At 43.1% G+C, this 19,658-nt stretch overlaps 1 protein-coding gene and 1 long non-coding RNA gene across 7 annotated transcripts in view; one reads left to right on the top strand and one right to left on the bottom strand.

The window, feature by feature from the left end:
* PEAK1 (pseudopodium enriched atypical kinase 1) overlaps window positions 1-19,658 on the top strand; it is a 112,528-nt gene that overhangs the window by 69,971 nt on the left and 22,899 nt on the right. For 4 of the 6 annotated variants that reach the window (XM_051770352.1, XM_051770351.1, XM_051770350.1 and 1 more), the window contains 3 exons: window positions 6,077-9,352; window positions 15,937-16,053; window positions 17,823-18,019. In XM_051770352.1, coding sequence (XP_051626312.1) covers window positions 6,189-9,352; window positions 15,937-16,053; window positions 17,823-18,019 — 3,478 coding nt within the window. In that variant the 5' untranslated portion in view covers window positions 6,077-6,188. Of the gene's footprint in view, window positions 1-6,076; window positions 9,353-15,936; window positions 16,054-17,822; window positions 18,020-19,658 lie in introns of those variants that run through there. The other 2 variants (XM_051770356.1, XM_051770354.1) reach the window with 2 other exon arrangements.
* Window positions 10,493-17,861, bottom strand: LOC127462074 (uncharacterized). Its single transcript, XR_007900285.1, has 2 exons — window positions 17,753-17,861; window positions 10,493-13,107 (listed from the first exon to the last, which is right to left on the bottom strand). It is a non-coding gene; the product is annotated as an uncharacterized LOC127462074 (long non-coding RNA).

Raw genomic sequence — 19,658 nt, 5'->3', positions numbered from 1 at the left:
AGGCTGTGCTCAGCACAAGGGTGACCACAGCTGGCACTGCCTTTCTGCCTATAGAACATTTTTCAGGTATTGCTTTTTGGGTTGTTGTGAGCACGTTCTGGAGAGTTTGGGTAAAGTTTGTTCTTCTGAATGTTTTCATGTTGCTTAAAAAACAGGAAAAAAGATCAAAGGGCGGAACTGCAAGTGAGCCCAGGAAGGGTAAATCAAAGATAATTAGATTGCTCAAGGTATAGTCATACAGGTGCAATTTTGATATACTGTGAGGGGCTTAATTCTCATAATTTTCCTTAAATGGAGTTGAGAGAAACTTTAATGCACTGGAATTGAGGATATTTTTTAAAAATTATTATTATTACTGTGCTTTTTACTTCCAGCTGATGCACTTAACCTTAATTTGCTGCTATGTTGTAAAGCCCTTTTTAGGAAGCAAAGTAAACAATTTGTAGTCTGTTTTATCTCACTGGGGTTTTCTTTTTAAAAAGTAAAAAATAAAAACTAATTTTCCATGTAAATATAAAAGTATTCCTAAAGAACATACTGTGCAGCATTGTTTGAATGATCATTATAATATGAATATATATATGTCTGGTCATTATAAATTTAAGTTGTGTTGATGCTAAATGGTGATTTTTCCAAAAGGAAAAGAAATATTTTTAGTAGTTTTCTCCAGTTCAGAATGTCAAGGATTTTTATCACTGAGGCTCAGAAGAGTTCTTATCCAAATACATGCCCTGGCTGGCCTGCTGGGCCTCAACACCAGAGGGGAGAGCTTGTCCTTATTACTGCTTTGTGTGCTCCCAAAGTGATGATGCAGAATCTGATCAGATTACCTGGGCAGATCCCGAGGATATTTCTTGCCTTTTCCTTGCTCTGTGGCATTATCTCTTTGGGTTAGGTAAACTGCAAAGAAATGCCTGTTTTCTTCTGAAGCATCACAGATTGTCTAGCCCTAGGCAGGCTTTTGCCCCAGTTCGTTGGTCATTTCTATCTTGTTTTATCCTTGCAAGTTTTAGAGAGGGAAAAAAATACATGTTTTAAAGAGTTTCCTTCACTTACTCAGGATTATGAAATATTTATGTCATTTAAACTCCCTTTAAGTGAGAGAAAATACAGCGTGACACTTTAAAACTGGAAAAAAAACCAACTATCTGCAACAAAATAGAACTTTTTAAACAAAAATGGCAATGCCCAGCATTTATGGAAATGCCCACCTGTGCTTTGCCAGTCACAGCTCTGGCTTGGTACAACGATGAGCTGATATTTAGCAAATATCCTTCACTTTGGGAATAAAGTTGCAGCAGTCCATAGTGCTGCTTCCCATCCCTTAGTTTCACATTTTTTCCTTGAGTGGGGTGAGTCCCATTCCTTGACACTCTCTGGGAGCGTTTCTATGGCCCATTGCCCCCCAGAGGGACCTGCAGGTGTGAATTTGGAGAGTTTCAGCTTTTTTTTAAAAAAAAAAGTCTCTTAAAATGTTTACAATTACATTAAAATTTCGAAGACACAAGAATCAGATACTGGCAAAGAGTCCCCATCCCTCCATTCCTGCTGTGGGAGGTTTGCACTGTGGTTGGTGACAATCAGGGGCTGTCCAGGTGCCTGTAAGTGCTTCAGACAAACCACAAAGCCGTGGTCGTTTTGTGGCCTTTGGGCACTCCCATGTAGGAAACCCAGGCTGGGCTCCCACTGCTGGTGTTTTCAGTCTGAGGGACGTGTCTGACAGTGGTGAGAGGTTTGTGGGCTGTGCAGGAGCACTTCACTGGGCCACTGCTGACAGAGGCTGATCAGGGCAGTTCATTCTGCAGCATAAAAATTGCATTAAACTGTTCTCAGGGACAGCAGTGCTAAAGGTAAATGGCTTTTCCCTGGAGCAGAACAAACCAAAGGAAACCTGTCCCAGTACCTGGTGATCTCAGAAGAGCCCACAGAGTGCTCAGGAATATCACACACCATCATTTGGGGGGAGCTTTTTGGTTGCAGCCCTGTCTGAGAGGTGCATTCATTTCCATGTGCTCACTCACTGAGCAGGCCTGATTAATTAGTGCGTGTCACCATCTGGTACTTACTGAGACTATTCATTTTTAAAATGTTGAAATTGTAGGGAATGTTGCACACCAATTAAGTTCCTTTTAATTGGATTATTTTAGTGTAAAGTATTACTGGAGAAGGCCTTCATTGTGATTCAGGCAGCACACGTCCAAAGGAGACCTGACAGCCTGAAATTACCTAGAACAAAGGGAAAATGCCTGAAATGCATGTTTGTTACTATCTTCATGCACTCAGCAAAGAGGATGTCAACAAATAAGAGCCACAGAAACGCTTCTGCATTGCTGTGCCGGGTTCAGTTTCCTGACACGAGGGTATCTCAGCTGATCCCTGCTTCATCTTTGCATTGCAGCTCCGAATCTGTCATCTCCCTCTGACCTGGAAAGTGAGATATGCTTTTATGTTCCTGTCTGTTTGATATCAACTCAACAGGGCCAGGCTGAGCCCTGCTGTGTGCAGTTGTGTACCTGCTGAAACGAGGAGCATTAGTCTCATTTACACACAGAACCAGTTGGCCTTTAAAGCTGATAAATTATCTGTGCTGACTCAACCATTTAGGGAATGAATGAAGTGTCACAATCTGCTGTTGGGAGCAGAACTTGTCTGTCTGTACTTGTTCCTGACACTGACTCACTTGGTGAATTTTAGTTCCTCAGCGTCACTGCACTGCAGTGCTTCCCTGGATAAATTGTGAAGAGTTCTGTTTATCAACTTATATAAAAGACTGAGATACAAGGGTGAAATGCTCACTGTTGATATTACGTGTTTGCTATTAATACTTTCTTTAGAAGTGTAATGCTGGTTTTTAATGTAACATCTGTGTTTGTTATTGCCTTGATTTTGTGGAGATTGTCTTCAAATAAGTTTTGTCATCTGAAATACTCATTGCAGAAGAGCCAGGAGCTCTGCAGAGTGCACATTCCTATTCCATTGGTTCATAGGCTGCCATGGAAGCAGGAAAGTTATGGAAGAAAAGATACCTGATCAGTAGCAGCTGAAGAGATCTGAGGTGTGAGTGCCTGGATCTCTTGTTGACCTGCTTTGTTTTGGAGAGTAGCATAGGAATCCAGCAATGAACAGTGTCAGGGTGATTGTTTCCATGTATTTGTGTACATTTTCCTTCCCTTCGATGGCCTCTGCTGCCCCCTGCCAAGCTGCAGCTGCCGGTGACAGCCATGGAAGCAACAGCCTGCCGAAAGAAGATTTCATTTCTGTTATCACTCCTAATCACTCTTACCATAATTATCACTCATAATAGGGAATCTGCAGATGAAAAAGCAAATGTATTATCTTTAAAGAGAGAGGAAAGCGGCCGAAAGATTGCTTTTAGTTGTACACAAAGGAAGAAACTGTCTCAGTTTGTTTTAGCATGCAAATGCTTGTTTTGACTTATAAAAGGTCACTGTGGATTTGATTTGAAATAGCGTAGGAGTGCTGCTGATTTCCAAGTACAAAAGTAACACAATGTTTGAATTGTTTTGGTTGTTTTCTTAAGATCCATTTCCTCTGGTTGGAAGGTGCCTGTTTCCTCTCTGCTGCAGCTGCAGGCAGTGTCAGGGCATGTGGCAGGAACTGCTTGTCCTGCGGGTGCCTGAGCCAGTTGGAAACCCAGCTGGGCTTCCCAGACCCAGGGACTCAGTGCCTCTTCTGTCTCAGACTGTGTCACAAATCATCTTGGGCATCGTGGTTGTGTTTAAAGCAGTTCTGTTGGCTGTTGGAGAGCAAAAGATCTGAAATACCTGTGCATGGCTTATGGATTTTCCGTGTACCAGTCACACATCTGCATTTCCACAGTCCCCAGGTATCTGACTGTGCTGGGACATGGGGTGAATGTCTGCACAGAGCTGTCACCCTGCTGGAGGTGTTATTCCCACTGGAGTGCTGTGGTTCTGCTGAGGTTCCTGCAGTTCCCATTCACGTGTGGGGTGTAGATCTCCTTTGGCTTAGAGGGAAGCTGCTCAGCATCCGTGTGTCTGAGAGGGAGTGAGAGGGAACAGCATCACAGCACAGCCAGTGGTACCACAAATGTGCAGCAGAGAGCTTTCCCACTGCTACCCTGGCTCTCCTTAGCCTGGAACACCATAAAGCTCTCTGACTTTTGATGGGGTTCCAGAGCAAGTGCAGCTTATGCAATTTCAGAGAAATAATATCACCAGGTGAAATCTTAAAGCACACACACATGCACAAAGCCTGTTGTTTAAATTGTTTGTTCAGAGCTTTTATGTAATGGAGGACTATATTTTCAAAAAAAAAAAAACATTTAGTTTAGATTCCCATTAATGTAACTTTACTCCTTTTATTTGTTAAACACATGAAAGGAAGGAGCTAACCAGAGTAGAAAATTGTAGTATGTGTGCTCTCTCTCTGGTTTTAGGGGAATTGTTTCTTAATGTAATTTGTCTGCTTACAATATATGGGCTTGCAAAGTGTTGAAGCAACAAATCTTGAGAGAGAGATCGAAAAACATACAAAGGCATTTTACTCTGTATATATAAAATAAAGGCAGATCTCAGCCTGGCAGGCTTTCTATCTCTTAGGTCATACAGAGAAAGCTTTTGGCACCGACTTTTTGGCAAAAAGCTTTGTCTGGAAACATATTTAGTCAGCATATGAAATATGATAGCCCTGGTAGCACGGCTGTGTCTGAAGACACTAATAGAGTTAGGCTTCAGCCCCATCTGCTGTTGGATCGGGATGGCTCTGTTGGTTTGCCAGCACAGGACAGCCCCTTGCCAAAACCCAGAGCAGGACGTGAGGAGACTGACAAATCCCTGCTCGTGTCAGCTCTGCTAATGAGGCTGTTGTTTGCCACGCTGATGAAAGCCAGTTGTGCCTGTGGTGAATTCCAGCACAGCTGTCCATGGAGAGCTGCATCTGGGGCCACAGGGCTTTATCAATGCCCTCTCAGTGCAGCTGGGGGAGCAGCAAGGATATTTCCTCCTGAAGGTCTGTGAGAATAGAAGATTACTGATTTCCAGTGCCTGTCTTTACAGAAGTAGCAGTGGACGTACAGATTCTTTCACCTCAGTGAAATCTCTCCAATAATTTGAGTTATGCAACAGTGACGAAGAGAACAGACTTGCGGATTTGGCTCAGGAGGCTTAAAATCTTCAGGCATTAATTCATGAAACTCTCAAATCCTGCCTACTCCAATGTCTATAAAGCACAGCAGATTCGTGTTTGATTTTTACTTAGGGCTGATCATTTCAGGAAATAAAAAGATTCACTTTGAAAGAGATTTTCAGTTCTTCTTCAATTGTTATTTCTGGAGGGGTTAGGTAGAAAAGCTACATGTGAAACAAATCAGGGACTAAAAATCCATGGCTTTGTTTTGAGGATATCAGAATGGTTTATGGCCACTGTGGTAAGCAAAAGGAGAAAAAACAGTGACTTTCTAGAAAGATTTCCACAGTATTTTTATCTGACTTTTCCAGGACATCAGTCCAGCCTGTCCCTTCAGCCAAAATACCTCTCCAGTTATCATTTGACTCTGATGAAAGAAGTGCTAAAATGGCAGAGTTTGGAATTGCTTGAACATATTTTCTCACTTAAGCTGAGCTTGTTCATATTCAAAGCTAAAACAAATTCTCTCAATTGCATTTAGGAGAGTAAACATGCTCTTAGTTTTCTGTCTCATGTTTAAGTAGTTCTGGTGAAAGCAATGTGCACTAATCTTTGGGTTTATATCCTCTTCCTGCATTTTTTTTATTGGACAAAATTAAAGGTCAATGGTCCTGAACTAGTCAAGAGAATTACTCTAAAGTCTCAGTCATTGCCATTTCACTCTCTCTCTCTCTCTGCTTTCAGTAACACAGGGCTTAGCTGCCAAAGTTTTAATTCTTTATGTATGAGAAGAATGATATTTGCAACTTGCTTTTACATTTCAGTTACATGGTTTCATAAATTTATGTAAGAAGAGAGACGCATCAGCAAAGGGCTGCTTCCAAGTCGTCCATAGTGTAGAAAATATAAGTATAGTGATCAAGCAGATTTTTCCCTGTTCTCATCCTCATTGTCTTTTGTATTCCAGCATGATCAGTGCTCGAAGGAGTGGCCGTCCTACGTGAGCAGAGTGGAAACATATGGCTGAAATGCTTACCATGCACTGAGCAGCACGGCACCAAGCGCAGGGCTCCGGGAAAATGTCTGCTTGCAACACTTTCACTGAGCACGTCTGGAAACCCGGCGAATGTAAGAACTGCTTCAAGCCCAAAAGCTTGCACCAGTTACCCCCCGTGTCAGAAAAGAAGCCCCTCTCGCATGGAAACCTGAAACCCAATGCAAACCAAAGCAACAGCCAGCGGGGCAGGAACAGCGGGAACTTCCGACCGCCCGTGGCCAAGAAACCCACCATAGCTGTGAAACCCACCATGATGGTGGTGGATGGGCAGGGCGTGTGTGCCGAGATCAGCACGCTGGAGCAGGGGGAGAACAAAGCCCTGCCCGCGGGGTGGAACCGAAACAAAGCGGCCTTGAACAAAAAACCACTGAACAACAACAACAACGAAGAGGAAATCGAAGGTTACAGCCACGTCTCCAGGCCTTACGGCAGCAACGAGGGGGTGGGGAAGATACCAAATAACAATAATAACGGACTGACAGAAGTTTTGAAGGAGATTGCAGGTTTGGACACCGCACCTCAGCTCACCGGCAATGAAACGAACTCAAGAGAAACCTTCTTGGGGAGGATAAATAATTGCTATAAAAGGTCATTAGAAAGAAAGATCCCTCCGAGCTGCATGGTGGGTGGAATGAAGGATTCACAGAGTAAGCACGTTATTCTGAGTGGAAGCACTGAAGTAATAAGCAATGAAGGTGGACGTTTCTGTTATCCAGAGTTCTCTAGCGGAGATGAGAGTGAGGATGACACGTTTTTTGGCAGCATGCAGGAAGAGCATGAGAGCTGGGACGAGAGTGATGAAGAGTTGCTAGCGATGGAAATTCGCATGAGGGGCCAGCCCCGCTTTGCCAACTTCAGAGCTAACACCCTGTCTCCTGTGCCGTTCTGCGTGGACAAAAAATGGAACACTGTGCCCCTTCGGAACAAGTCTCTGCAGCGGATCTGTGCAGTGGATTATGACGACAGTTATGATGAAATTTTAAATGGTTATGGGGAAGAGGCTGTGATTCTCTATGGGCAAGAGAGCATGCAGAGCATGGTATCGTCTGATTCCACGTCTCCTGATTCTTCTCTGACAGAAGAGTCTCGTTCCGGAACAACGAGCAGTTCTTCCCAGAAGCTCTGTAATGGAGGGTTGTCTCCCAGCACTCCTCAGGACCTCAAACTGATTGAACCGGAATACGAAAGTCTTTGTGACGATCAGCAAGTGAAGGATGTGTCAAAAGCGCCCAGAAATGCTCCAAAAAGTCTAGAAACTCACAAGGCAGTCCTTGCGCTTCGACTGGAGGAGAAGGATGGCAAAATTGCTGTGCAGACTGATAAGCAAGAGAATAAAAGTTCTTCAGATGTTGCTGGTCAAGCAGTAACTATTAATTTGGTGCCCGTGGAGGAGCAAGCTAAACCTTACAGGGTGGTGAACATGGAACAGCCAGTGTGCAAGCCATATACTGTAGTGGATGTATCAGCTGCCATGACCAATGAATGTAAGGAGAATCAGACCGAAACCTCAGAAACCAAAAATGCATCATCTAACCCAAGCTCACCAGTAACTCCAGGCACACCTGTTGCATCCTCTGCAGCATCACCTGTACGTGTCAATGCTAACCTGAAAAAATCCAGTGCAATCAGGTACCAGGAAGTGTGGACTTCTAGTACTAGTCCAAGACAGAAGATACCTAAGGTGGAGCTGATTGCAAACAGCTCAGGACCTTCCGTTCCTCCCAGGAAGACAAGCCACAAGTCAGCTCCTACTTCACCTACAGCTACAAACATTTCTTCAAAAACTATCCCGGTTAAGTCTCCCAATTTATCTGAGATAAAATTCAACAGCTACAACAATGCTGGCATGCCACCTTTTCCTATTATCATTCATGATGAGCCCACTTATGCCAAGAGTTCCAAAAATGCTATTAAAGTTCCTATTGTAATCAATCCGAACGCTTATGATAACCTGGCTATCTATAAAAGTTTTCTAGGGACCAGCGGGGAGCTGTCCATCAAAGATAAAACTACCAGTGTGATAAGCCATACATATGAGGAAATAGAAACAGAAAGTACAATAACTGAAGCCATAGGCAGTAAACCCACTGAGTTGTCCCAACCAAAGGGGGTGACGAATAGCTCTGAGTGCAGGCTGGGTTCTGTGGCTCAAAAGGTCCAAGAGTTCAACAGCTGTCTCAGTAAAAGCCAGATATCCCCACAGAGAAGTCACAGTGCTGACCACAGCTCCCCATCAAAAGCTCAAAAGGCAACACAAGAGCCTGCAGCAAAAACAGACGTAACGCCAGAGGGTTCTGTTGGCAGCAGTGGTGGCAGAGAGAATGCAAGCACGGTGCTCTCACAGATTGTGGCTTCTATCCAGCCTCCACAATCTCCTCCAGAAACACCTCAGTCTGGACCCAAGTCCTGTAGTGTACAAGAACTGTATTCCTTACCTCCGGAGGGAGACACTCCTAAAAACACCCTGGTACGACCCAAATCTCTGTTTACGTCACAGCCTGAAATAGAGTCCTCCAAGACGGCGGAAAGCACTGCTGGGAAGGTGCCGAAAGATCCGCTGTCCCAGCTGGCTGCCACTCCCTCTCCAAAGCCAGCGCGAGCCACCCCCAGTGCCACGAGTCCTCAGGCAGAGCAGGCACTGCCGTTCCCGCCCCCACGCTCCACCTCCTCGCCCTACCACGCCAGTAACTTGCTGCAAAGACATTTCAGCAACTGGACCAAACCCACCAGCCCCACCAGGTCCACGGAGGCCGAGTCGATCCTGCACTCGGAGGGGCGTCGCGCCGACGCGAAACCCAAGCGCTGGATATCGTTCAAGAGCTTCTTCCGCCGCAGGAAACCCGAGGATGAGGAGGACAAAGAGAAGGAGAGAGAGAGAGGGAAGCTGGTGGGTCTGGATGGAACTGTCATCCACATGCTCCCCCCTCCCCCAGTTCAGCGGCATCACTGGTTCAGCGAGGCCAAGTCGGACTCCAGCGAGAAGCCCTCCATCGTTTTCATGTACCGCTGTGAGCCGGCGCCGGCCGAGCCGAAGGCTGACCTCCCACCCAAGGGGGGAGTGGAGTCTGCCATCGCAGAGGCACTGGCAAAAGACAAAGGGGAAGCGCAGGAAAAGCCTCCCGAGAGCTCTGAACAGAACCCAGCGAGCCATTCCTCACCACCTCAGGTTCCCAAGAAAATCCCCAGGTACTCCGCTCGGCTCTGTCAGTCGCTTACTTACTCAGTTGTGAACTGTCCTGTATTTACTGCTGAAAAGGGGGGAACTGAGGGGTTTTGCTACATTAAGTGTAATTTTTTCAAAGTATATTTGCTTTAGGTAACTTAGAGCATGTTTTAAGAATCTCTCCATTATGTTGGATATTAGAAAAGTTCTTAAAAAATTTTTAGAAGCAGTAGCTGATATTTGCAGTTTGTCTTGGACGTTCACTAACGTGTCACAATAGTGTTCCATTGAATCAGATCCATTCTCCTGAATTTTTACTTTAAGAAAGTGCTTGTATGTTAGGGGAAACCAGAGAATTTCTCTGCAGAAAGAGAAGGCAACTATTGAAAAGTACAACAGAAATTAAAAATCTGTGGCTCTTGAAAGGTGCAGTGCTCAGCTTGATGCTGCACTGCAACATCACTGCAGCATCCCAAAATAAACCATGGAAAAAATTAGAGTACCTATAAAATAACCTTACCTCTGTCTTGCAAGGCCTTTAGCAGTGGACATGCTTTGTCCCCCAGCAGGATTAGGTGCAGTAGAGCTGGTCACAGCATCATTTGCAACCAGTCACATGGGCACAGTGTGCATTTCCCTGAGTGCTGACCACAGCTGGGGATCTGTTAGAATATGTCTTCCAGTGTTATTACACAAACCAATCCTGAGGTACCTTCAAACTTGCATTATCTAATTCATTATAACAGTAACCTAATGGTAGGAAATTAAAAATGTTGTAAAGTGTGAGCTAAGTGTGGGCCCCAGAAAATGCATCATGGCAGTGCTCTTTGGTTTTCTTCCTCCATATTTTGTATAAGAAAGCTGCAGTGTTTCTTAGTTAAGATAGTTTTAAAGTTGACTTAAGCTAACAGAAATCACTGGGTGAGCACAGTTAGAGTTTACCATAAACGGATTGCCACTTGTCCTAAAGTAAAATAACTTGGTTTTCTTTCTCCACTCTCTACACAAGAAAATTACTAGCAACCCTTGGTCAGAGTGCAGTCTCTCTAGACTTGCCCCAAATTAAATGGGGAGAAGTAGGCAGCTTTAGGGCAGGTTAAAGAATTGGAGGAGTTTGTGCTTTCAACCCCCTTTACAGGAACCCATTTTTTTCCCATGCATCCAGGGGAAGCTGGAGAAAGTGAGGTTGGTTTTGATTGCATTGCCATCAGGAGATTCTCCTGCTCCCAGCTCCCCAGTGCCCCCTCTTGTGCTGCCAGGACAGTCCATGTGGTCACCTGTGCTGAGCCAGACTGGGGAAGGGATCCAAGAGGGAAACAACTTTGCAGGCATTTTTCAGCCAGATCAACTCCCTGGTGTGCCAGGGGACAGGCAGGGAGGAGCAGCTGCTTCTGCCAGTGGGGAGAGGGCAGGAAGAGTTCCTGATTCTTGCACTGCCCTGGAGATGGTGCTGTTGGAATGTGTGATATTCTTGCCCTGTGACTGGAGCACCTTCTGCCCTCCCTTTTGAAGGCAATTTGTCACTGCTCTGTCTTATTCACTTATTCCAAAAAGTATGTTTGCTCTTTAGTTTTCTGCAAGTTACAGTGATACTGGTTAAAACCACGTCTCTGAGTTCTTCCTGGTGAAAATGGGAGTCTCCCAAATGTTAGAACTGGAATTTCTCCTTTCTGACAATATTGTCCTATTGTTTCTACACATTTCAAAGGAAATACACTGAGATGCTCAGAAATACATTGTGGGAACACTGGACAGTCAGAAGCTTCATCCTTTAGTTTTTATATTCAGGTACTTTGATGCCTTGAGTTATTTGGGGTTTTTTAATTAATTTTTAATAGTCTTAAAAAGACTAAGTGAAACCTTATAGTGCCAAAAAAATGAGGGGTTTTTTTGTTGATTTTTAAGGGGTTTGGCTTTTGTTTTTAATATCCCAGTAGGTGAGAATCAGGATTGCCAAATTCCATCTTTGCACAAGCAGGAGACATAACTGATGAGATGCTATGCTTGGTTTGTGTGAGCTCTTCAGGTATTACTATGAGGTTGGTGATAATTCAGGCTAAAATAAGTGCATGACAAAGATGTTGAAAATCTTGGGCTAAGCTTGCAGAGGCTTAGAAGAGAATGGAAGAGCTGAAGATACTGATCAGTGAACAGGACACTTCCCTAACTCAGGATGCCAAGAACAGTAAACTCACTGAAAAAAAAACCAAACTGATGACCTGGAAAATAAGATAAGCTTTAAAAATGGCAGATTACTGGGAGGTCTTGAAAGCAAATTAAATAAGATGCAGTATTTACTTACTTTGCAATGTCTTACAAAGCTGCTGAAGATTGATAACCACAAAAGGACTGAAGGTATTTGAAGTTATCACTAGAAAGGGCAGTTTTTCCTTTGAACAGCACTTGCAAAATACTCAGTTCTTTGGAAAGCTGAAAATTATCTCTCTGTTATCCAAAGGAACTTAGTTTTGGTTTATCCATGTGATTGTTTCCTTCTGTTTGATGCCAGGACACACATATGCTGGTTCAAAAGGAGCTAGCAAATGATATATTAAATTTGCCAAAAATTTGTAGATGGATTAATTTGTGCTAAAAATCAGCAGTCACGTCAGCTTTGTCATTAATTGGAATGAAAATCAGGTGTTCTCAGAACACCTGTAGTTCATGAAGCAGCAGTTGTTCTCAGGCAAAACCTAAAATTGACCTCTAAAAGGATAACATGATGATATTTCTGGCCCGAGTCACTGTAATTGATGGAGGTGGTACAGCACAGTGTGCAATCCACTCATCACAAGTTTAATAAAAAGATTCTTCAAAGGCTTTGTTATCTCATAGATCAGAGCGTTGCCATTGGAGTTTCACGAGATTAAGGCTTCTCCTCTCCTTCATTGAGACATCTCTGCTCACACCCAGCAGCAGCTTTTTAGGTTGAGACATTTCCCAAAAGCAAAGTGCAGCTCAGTGTCCTGCTGCTCCCTTGGCTGTCTGCATGAAGGGCTGAACTGAATCACCCTCAGAGCCCAGCTCCCCTCACTGCTTTAGGTGGCAGAGCTTTGCCAATCCTGAATTTCCCTCACTGCTTTAGGTGGCAGAGCTTTGCCAATCCTGCATTTCCCTCACTGCTTTAGGTGGCAGAGCTTTGCCAATCCTGAATTTCCCTCACTGCTTTAGGTGGCAGAGCTTTGCCAATCCTGCATTTCCCTCACTGCTTTAGGTGGCAGAGCTTTGCCAATCCTGCATTTCCCTCACTGCTTTAGGTGGCAGAGCTTTGCTAATCCCAGTGCAAGTGCCCTGTGCACGGCCACCCCACTGCAGTTACACATCAAACAAAGAGTTTCCTTTCACAGATACAAGTCAGCCATAACTTTCCTTTATGGGATCTTTGGCCCAGACTTGGATGAAGTAAAGATCAAACTGTGTGTTTCCTGAAATACTCCCTTCAGGTAGTGAAGTCTGTATATTCATTTTGTTCTGGTTCAGGTAAGGAAGCATTTTTTCCTAGCTAAAGTTGGGATTACCAATCTAATTCCTAAAATTATGTTAACTTTTGCAAAAGGCTTTGAGTTCGTAACCAGTAGATCTGAGCTCTGTGTCTGGAGGAATAGGAATGTTGTGATGGATCACTCAGTAAAAACATTGGGAATTGTTGTTCTTCAAAAATGTGGTCATATAAGATCAGGGTTACATCCAGAGATAGGCAGGAATAACCACCACTGCCACATTCCACTCCAGCATTGTCACTGATCCAGTCCTGCAGATTCCACAGCTGCTTCAGGAACTACTTGGGAAGATAACAAAATCTGTCAGATCACAGAAGGGCTCCCTTTAAAACAAAGTCCCTCCCAGTTTGGAGGAGCTCTGGTCTTAATTCTTAGGGTGAGGTTCTCACCTGAATCCCAAACCTTTCAAGTACAGCTTGCACAAACTGATGAGGAGAATGCAAGGATGTTATATAGATGAAAAGAAATTTCTTGCTTGAGCAACTCTACTGAAATGGGAGAAATTTTAGGTGGATCAGCTCTCCCTTCTTGTCAAATCTCTGTTGGTTTGCTTTTATCTGGATATCAGCAAGCTTTATCTACCTTACTCAGCAGTGCTTTTAAAAGCATTAACCATTTATCTTACACTATTTCATCAATTAAAAACTTGTGAGATTTTCCTCTAGAACATCTCCATGCTGACAGACTTGGAAGTGCTGTGTGTGCATTAAGCAATAAGTTTGGTAACGTTTTCTGTGAGAACTCGTAAACACCAAGGACTGCTAAGGAACCAAGTAGAAGGGATTTTACCATTTATTATTTTATAAATTTAGATTAAGAAATGGTAAATCTTGTATTATTGTTCTTAACTCCTCTAATACAGTTTGTAAAATGGAAAGAGCGAGAACTTAAAATGGATAAAGAAAAATATATTTTTCATAACGCACAGTTAATCTGTGGAACTCTTTGCCATTAAGTTTCAGTGACACTAAAGAGCTTAGCAGGATGTCTTTACTGGATTATCAAATGTATACCCTTTATCCATGCAAACATCACATTATACAAGACTTGGGGAAAAAAAAAATAATATAAATTCTCATACTTCAGGACTAAGCCAGCTTCTAAATAATCAGAATTAGGAACTTTATGGCTTAGCTGTTTCAGGTTGTCATTTTAGAAGTTTGTTTCACTTTCCTCTTGGGTGACTGTTCCTGGCTAATGGTGGTGATGAGGAACTGAACTGCAGGAGCCCCTGGAATGTTTTCTGTACCCAGAGTGCACCCTGGAACCTGGGCACTGATGGGCTCTGCTCGGGGTTTTGCAGGAATAAAGTGGTCTGTGCTGGGTAAGGTGGCCTTTGACCTCCTTCCACTCATTAACCTCTCTGCATTTTTTCTCCAGCATTATTCAGTCAGTGTAGGCTTTAGATTGGCTTTATTACCTTACAAGTGTAGGGCCTGAGGGGATCTCAGAGTGCTCTCTTTGACACTAAGTATACGTACAAATTGCACAGTTGGTGCTGTGTGTGTGTAAAACTGAGTCATCTTCCTTGTCATCCCCGACTGTCCTGCTGCCAGTGGCTGCTGCTGTGCGGGTGCCCGCTCGGGGAGGGGATCAGGTCTCTGCTGGGTCCAAGGCCACATCAGCTTTTCTCTGTGTTTGTCACTAATTCCTGCCACTGGGATTTATCTGCTGTCTTGCACAGAACTGTGCTCCCTCAGCCTGGCCTCTAGACCTGACCCTCGTTGAGGAATACACTCTCACAGTCACTTATAAGCATTGCACATTATCTCCCTCCTATTCCTTGCTGTTTATTACTCACTGTAATTGAGTAGGTGTGCTCTGAATAGAGGAAAACACAGGTCACACAATAGCTGTGATTCCAGTGGCCTCACCAGAATTAACACACTACACAGGCAGCTTTCTGGATTCTGCTGTTCCCAAAAGACTGAGACAAGTTAGACCACACCATCCTTTGGCAATCCTCCAAGAGCTGTGAAGGAGGAGAGCCTGAAGGAAGGAGTTAGGGGCATTTGTCCCTGCAGAAAAATAACACTTTTAAAACAGTTTTGAGCTTGTGCACATGTGAATGACAAGTATGTGAATTCAGTGGGGTGTTTTCTGAAGGACAGTCATTTTTATGGCAAGTTTTTTTGCTGCACATAATCTCAGTTTCTTAGGAAAACAAACGTGCTCTCTGCGTGCAGAGGGCTGCTTCCTCCAGTAACTGAATAGTTGTTTAGTGTCAGCCTCTTGTGCCCGAAGGAGCAGAGTTCTCTAAGATAATTAATTTCCTATGAAGTTTGTTTTTGAAATAAGAAAGGGAAAAAAAAAAAAGACTTGGACAGAGGAGGCTGCGCCCACTATGGTAGAAGCTAAATATGTGCTCTTATGCAAGGCATCAAAGAATCCATCCTGGCAAAATAGCTATAAATATCCCAAATAAGGAGATAGCTTTAAGTATCACTTGCTACCAACAAGCAGATAGAAAATCAGGCTCTAATGGTTCTAATCTCAGAGAACTGCTCGTTTATCAGCTGCTCTTCTCTTCTGGAAAACTGGTTGTTTTAACTGTTTCGTTCATGAAGCAAAAGCAACTGGGAATTTGGTTCTTGTAGCTCCCTGAGTGAGGATGGTTTCCCCCTCTGTTCCTCCTGTGTCCTGCCAGCTCTGATGGAGGGTTGCTGGGTCTCTGCACTGTGTGTCCATGAGCTGGGTCGCTCAGTCTTGGTGTTAAGATCCTGGAAAGCATTTCCCCATGGATTTCATGACCTGCCATCGAACTGCTGGGCTTTCAAATGTATTCTTTTGAGGCACGGACTGCAGGTCTGAGATACTCACTTACTTTTAACAGTAGGTTGGTCTTAGTTCTTAAAACTCCTCTTGAAACTTGAACGTGCTTTTCCTTAAGTAATACCATGACTAAGGCCATAGCTGTCATTCCAGAGCAGTGATGTAGCAGCCTGTGCACTGGATTTCCTTCAGGGAGGCAGTGGAAGAGTTAAGGAGGCAGGGCTGGGGCTGCCTGGGGTGCTTTGGCAGGGCCCAGCCCCAAGGTAAACAGAAGGTGCAGTAGGTGTATCACTGTGCAGAGTTCAGCCCTTGCTCACAGCTTGCACAACTTGTAGCACACCAGAACACTGTGGAATCAATGGCTCGCCAGAGTTTCAAGACATGATTAAAAGACTCAAGAAGGCCCTGAAAGAATTTCCTTTAATGGGGAATTGTGTGAGTGAGTACAGTGGGTGAGTTGGTATTTTTTTTTCCTTTCTTCCTTTCTAGCTGTTGGTTTACTTTGGCAAATGGCTTCTGAGCTTAGGTTTAGTGTATGTGCTTGCATGTGACTGGTTTGGAGAATGAGTATGTTCTGTACCTCACCAAGCAATACTAAAAAAGTTACTCTGAGATGTGATAACTTCTGGTTTGTGGCAATGACAGAACTGTAAAGCTGTTAGAACCTATTTCTTCTTAAAGAAAACATTCCTGTTGAGGAATGCAGGTATGGATATTATTTACAGCATTTACAAGTCTGTAGTTAAATTTCTCCTCATCTTGAGAGCCTCGTTACTGCTTTAATTTTATGTCTGCTTTACTCTGAAATTACAGTAGGTTAACTCTTTAATGTGGATATATTTATGGCACATGGAATGTTCCTCACACCATTCCTATGCATGGTACTAAAATGGAACAAAAAAAGGTTTTACTGATTAAAGATTACATCTTTTTGAACTTATGCCATTTTTTTCTCTTTTACTAACAAGTTCTAATGAGTTTGGTTTGTGTCAGCCTGCAGTTCAAATTCATGAGTCTGAGCAGAAACAGCATGTGCTCACTGCACTGTCCTGGGGCTCGTGTCATGCAAAGGACTGGCATGTTTTAACCTTTGCAGTCAGGGATTGCTAGAAGATTGTGTACCATGTTTTCCAGGATTTTGGCTTTGCCATAGAGAGAAATATGCCTATAATTTATGTTAAAGTTTTAAATGTTTAGCACAAAAAATGAGTTTCTGTACAGATACATGATGTGGTGATCATCTCCTGATGGAAGTGTGTTACTCCTGCCCCTTATGGAAGTCACAAGTAGTTAAAATTCTTGCTGTTGAATTTGATCAGGCTATAGGAATGAGAACTAGAGAACAGCACATTTGGCTGTAATGAGTATTTGTTTCTGTGAGTGAGAGAATGTAAAGGCATGGAAATATTTTTGCTCTAACATGTTTTTGTGGCATATTACTGATAATTGCTGCTATATTTTCAATAGGATTAGGGGGTTTTTATTAAATCTCGACCATTTTTTCATACATATAATGCATAATTTTTAAATTATACTGCAATAAATATATCCATGGAAACTGATTAAATCCACAATTTTCAGAGCTTTGTGCTCAATAAGTCATCACAATTTGATTGAAACTTCCTAGCTAAGAGCAGGCACAGAGGAATGTGTTCATGGCCTTTTGCAGTTGGCCTAATGCAGGTGGATTTTAATCATGGCTTCGATGAGATGTGTTGCCCAAAGTGTCGGTTCCCAAAATCCTACCAGTACATGAAAATCTATCATTATTTTTTGAGATTTAACCCCCCTTGCTATACCTTGTTATCTTTGGTTAAAGCACAGTTGTTCCAATTGGTAACAAGCACCTCAAACTCTGCTGCTGTCCTGAGTCCCACACATTTTACCCGGGGCCACGCCTGCATATGGATGTGCACGGATGCTGACTGTAGCCAAGCTGTAAAACATTTTATTATGCCTTGCTATCAAAGGCATTAATTATTATATTCCATGGATTATTATAATTAGTATAATAGTAACTAACACGTTACTATTTCAGTCACAAGTTGTTTCTTCTCAGGAAGGAAAACTGTAGAAAATTGTCCTTAAAAAAAGGAGGGCGAAAGAACTTGTTCCTTCACCGGTTCATTCCCCCTCCTGAAAATGCCTCACCTGGTGTTTTGCCAGGAGAATCTCCTGCCCAGCTTTGACCTCCAGGTGATTTTTGTCCTCTTTGTTTCAGTCAAGTGCCCGATGACACGACCCTGGAGGACTTGTCCCCTCGTGTCCCCAGAGCCGTGTTTGTGAAGCAGGACAATGGTGGCAGCGCCTCCGTCATTCCCGTGTCCTCGGCGCGTCCTCCCCAGGGGGAGGAGGAGAAAGAAGAAGCTCCACATTCTCCCAACTTAAATACCTGCAGTGCCACGTACAGCAATTTAGGTAAGTGTGCTCTCATAGAAGAAAATATCAATTGGATCTGATTCTGGATACCTTTTCTTCTGAACAGCTCAATGCACCTTCATAAGGGGAGCTTTTAAAGGCTGACTTTTTAATATTGATTTGTAGAAAATAAAGTTATTGCAGTCTCCTTCTGTGATCACAACAAGAAAGTGAAGATTCAGCAAACTCAGAGGTTTGTTTTCTTGTAATTTAAAACAGCCTTTTAATTGGTCCTAGTGATAAGCATCTCAAATGATTTTAAAAGACACATTGTTTTACCTTTTTGGAGAAATTTTGTCAAAGAGGTTTAAAATACAGAGCAAATGACCTAATTTCTTTAGAAACAGTAAGTAGATTTCAATATTTTTCCAAACTTCAACAAAAGATAGGACTTTTTATTTTAGAGCATCAGTAGCTGCTACAATATTTGTAACCATCTTTTGTTGACTGAAACCTTTTTTATCCTAGTCTGAATGCTCCTTCATAATAAGATATGAATGTCCTGTCATTACTAAATTCCTGACTCATATTAAAAAGATACATGGATGCAGTGCCTCTCTGGAAGATAAGGGGGCAACACAAATAAGCATCTCCTGATATCCAGTATCAGTATTATCAGCCTAACTTTCTGAAGCATTTTGATTTGAAGTACAGTGAATTTAGGGATACCTCCAGCCAGATTTCCTAGAAGAACAAAATCTCTCATTTATTTACGTTCCAGGATATCTGAATACATGTTTTTCAGTAACACCCCAGCCCTGTAAACACACCAACCTCTTAAATGCTTGGCCAAGAGTAAACTGAGTGCGTTGAGGTGGCTCACGAGTGCAGGGGGTTTGGCATGTCCACACATGTTTCAGGGATCAAGGGCTAAATTTTAAACCCTCAGGTGCCTGCATTCCTTAGACAGTCAGTGATAGTGTTGCATTTTTTTGCTTGAATGTGAATTAGCGGTGAACTTATGAGTGTATTCTGCTGTTAAAACATTCATTAGATATCGTTTGTAAAGCATAAAGTAGAAAAATACCCCGCCCAAGAGCGATACTAACACCTACCAAGAAACTCTTCCTCTGAGGAGGAAAACTAAAATTTATGTTTTTATGGTGAATTACTCAAAGGTCTGATGAACTACTTTCATTTTAGTGAGTGTTTTCATTTTATCTGTGTCTGTATTTTCTGTATTTAGGAGATAGCTCCATGCAGGCAGAATCCAGGCAGTAGATGTAGCTCTCTCAAAACTGCTTATAGCACGTTTAGCCCATGCAGTAAAATGCCATTAAACACTGGAAGGGGTCACCCAAAGTGGTTGTGGAATCTCCATCTGGGGAGATACTCAAAACCTGACTGGACATGATCCTGGGCAACCCACTCCAGCTGACCCTGCCTGACCATCTCAAGGGATCCCTTCCATCAGCCCTGCCTTGTGTTAGTGCTGTTCCAGAGCTTGAATGTTCCCTCTCAAAACCACATAAAACTGAACCCCTTGGCATTTTATTCAAAATCTTCTCATCCTTGGGTCACTTTGAGCTTTGCTGTCAGCGAAGGAAATTTTAGGTATGAAAGAGTTAAGTCAGCTTTAAGGCTTGCCTGGGTCTAGCTCAGCCTGGCTGCCTGTTGTTAGGAGCAATGCTTCCCTAAA

Source organism: Manacus candei, unplaced genomic scaffold (assembly GCF_025592945.1).
Source record: "Manacus candei isolate 608988 ecotype Guabito, Panama unplaced genomic scaffold, ASM2559294v1 h1tg000119l, whole genome shotgun sequence".
Classification (NCBI taxonomy): domain Eukaryota; kingdom Metazoa; phylum Chordata; class Aves; order Passeriformes; family Pipridae; genus Manacus; species Manacus candei.
This window is presented reverse-complemented; position numbering and strand designations above follow the sequence as displayed.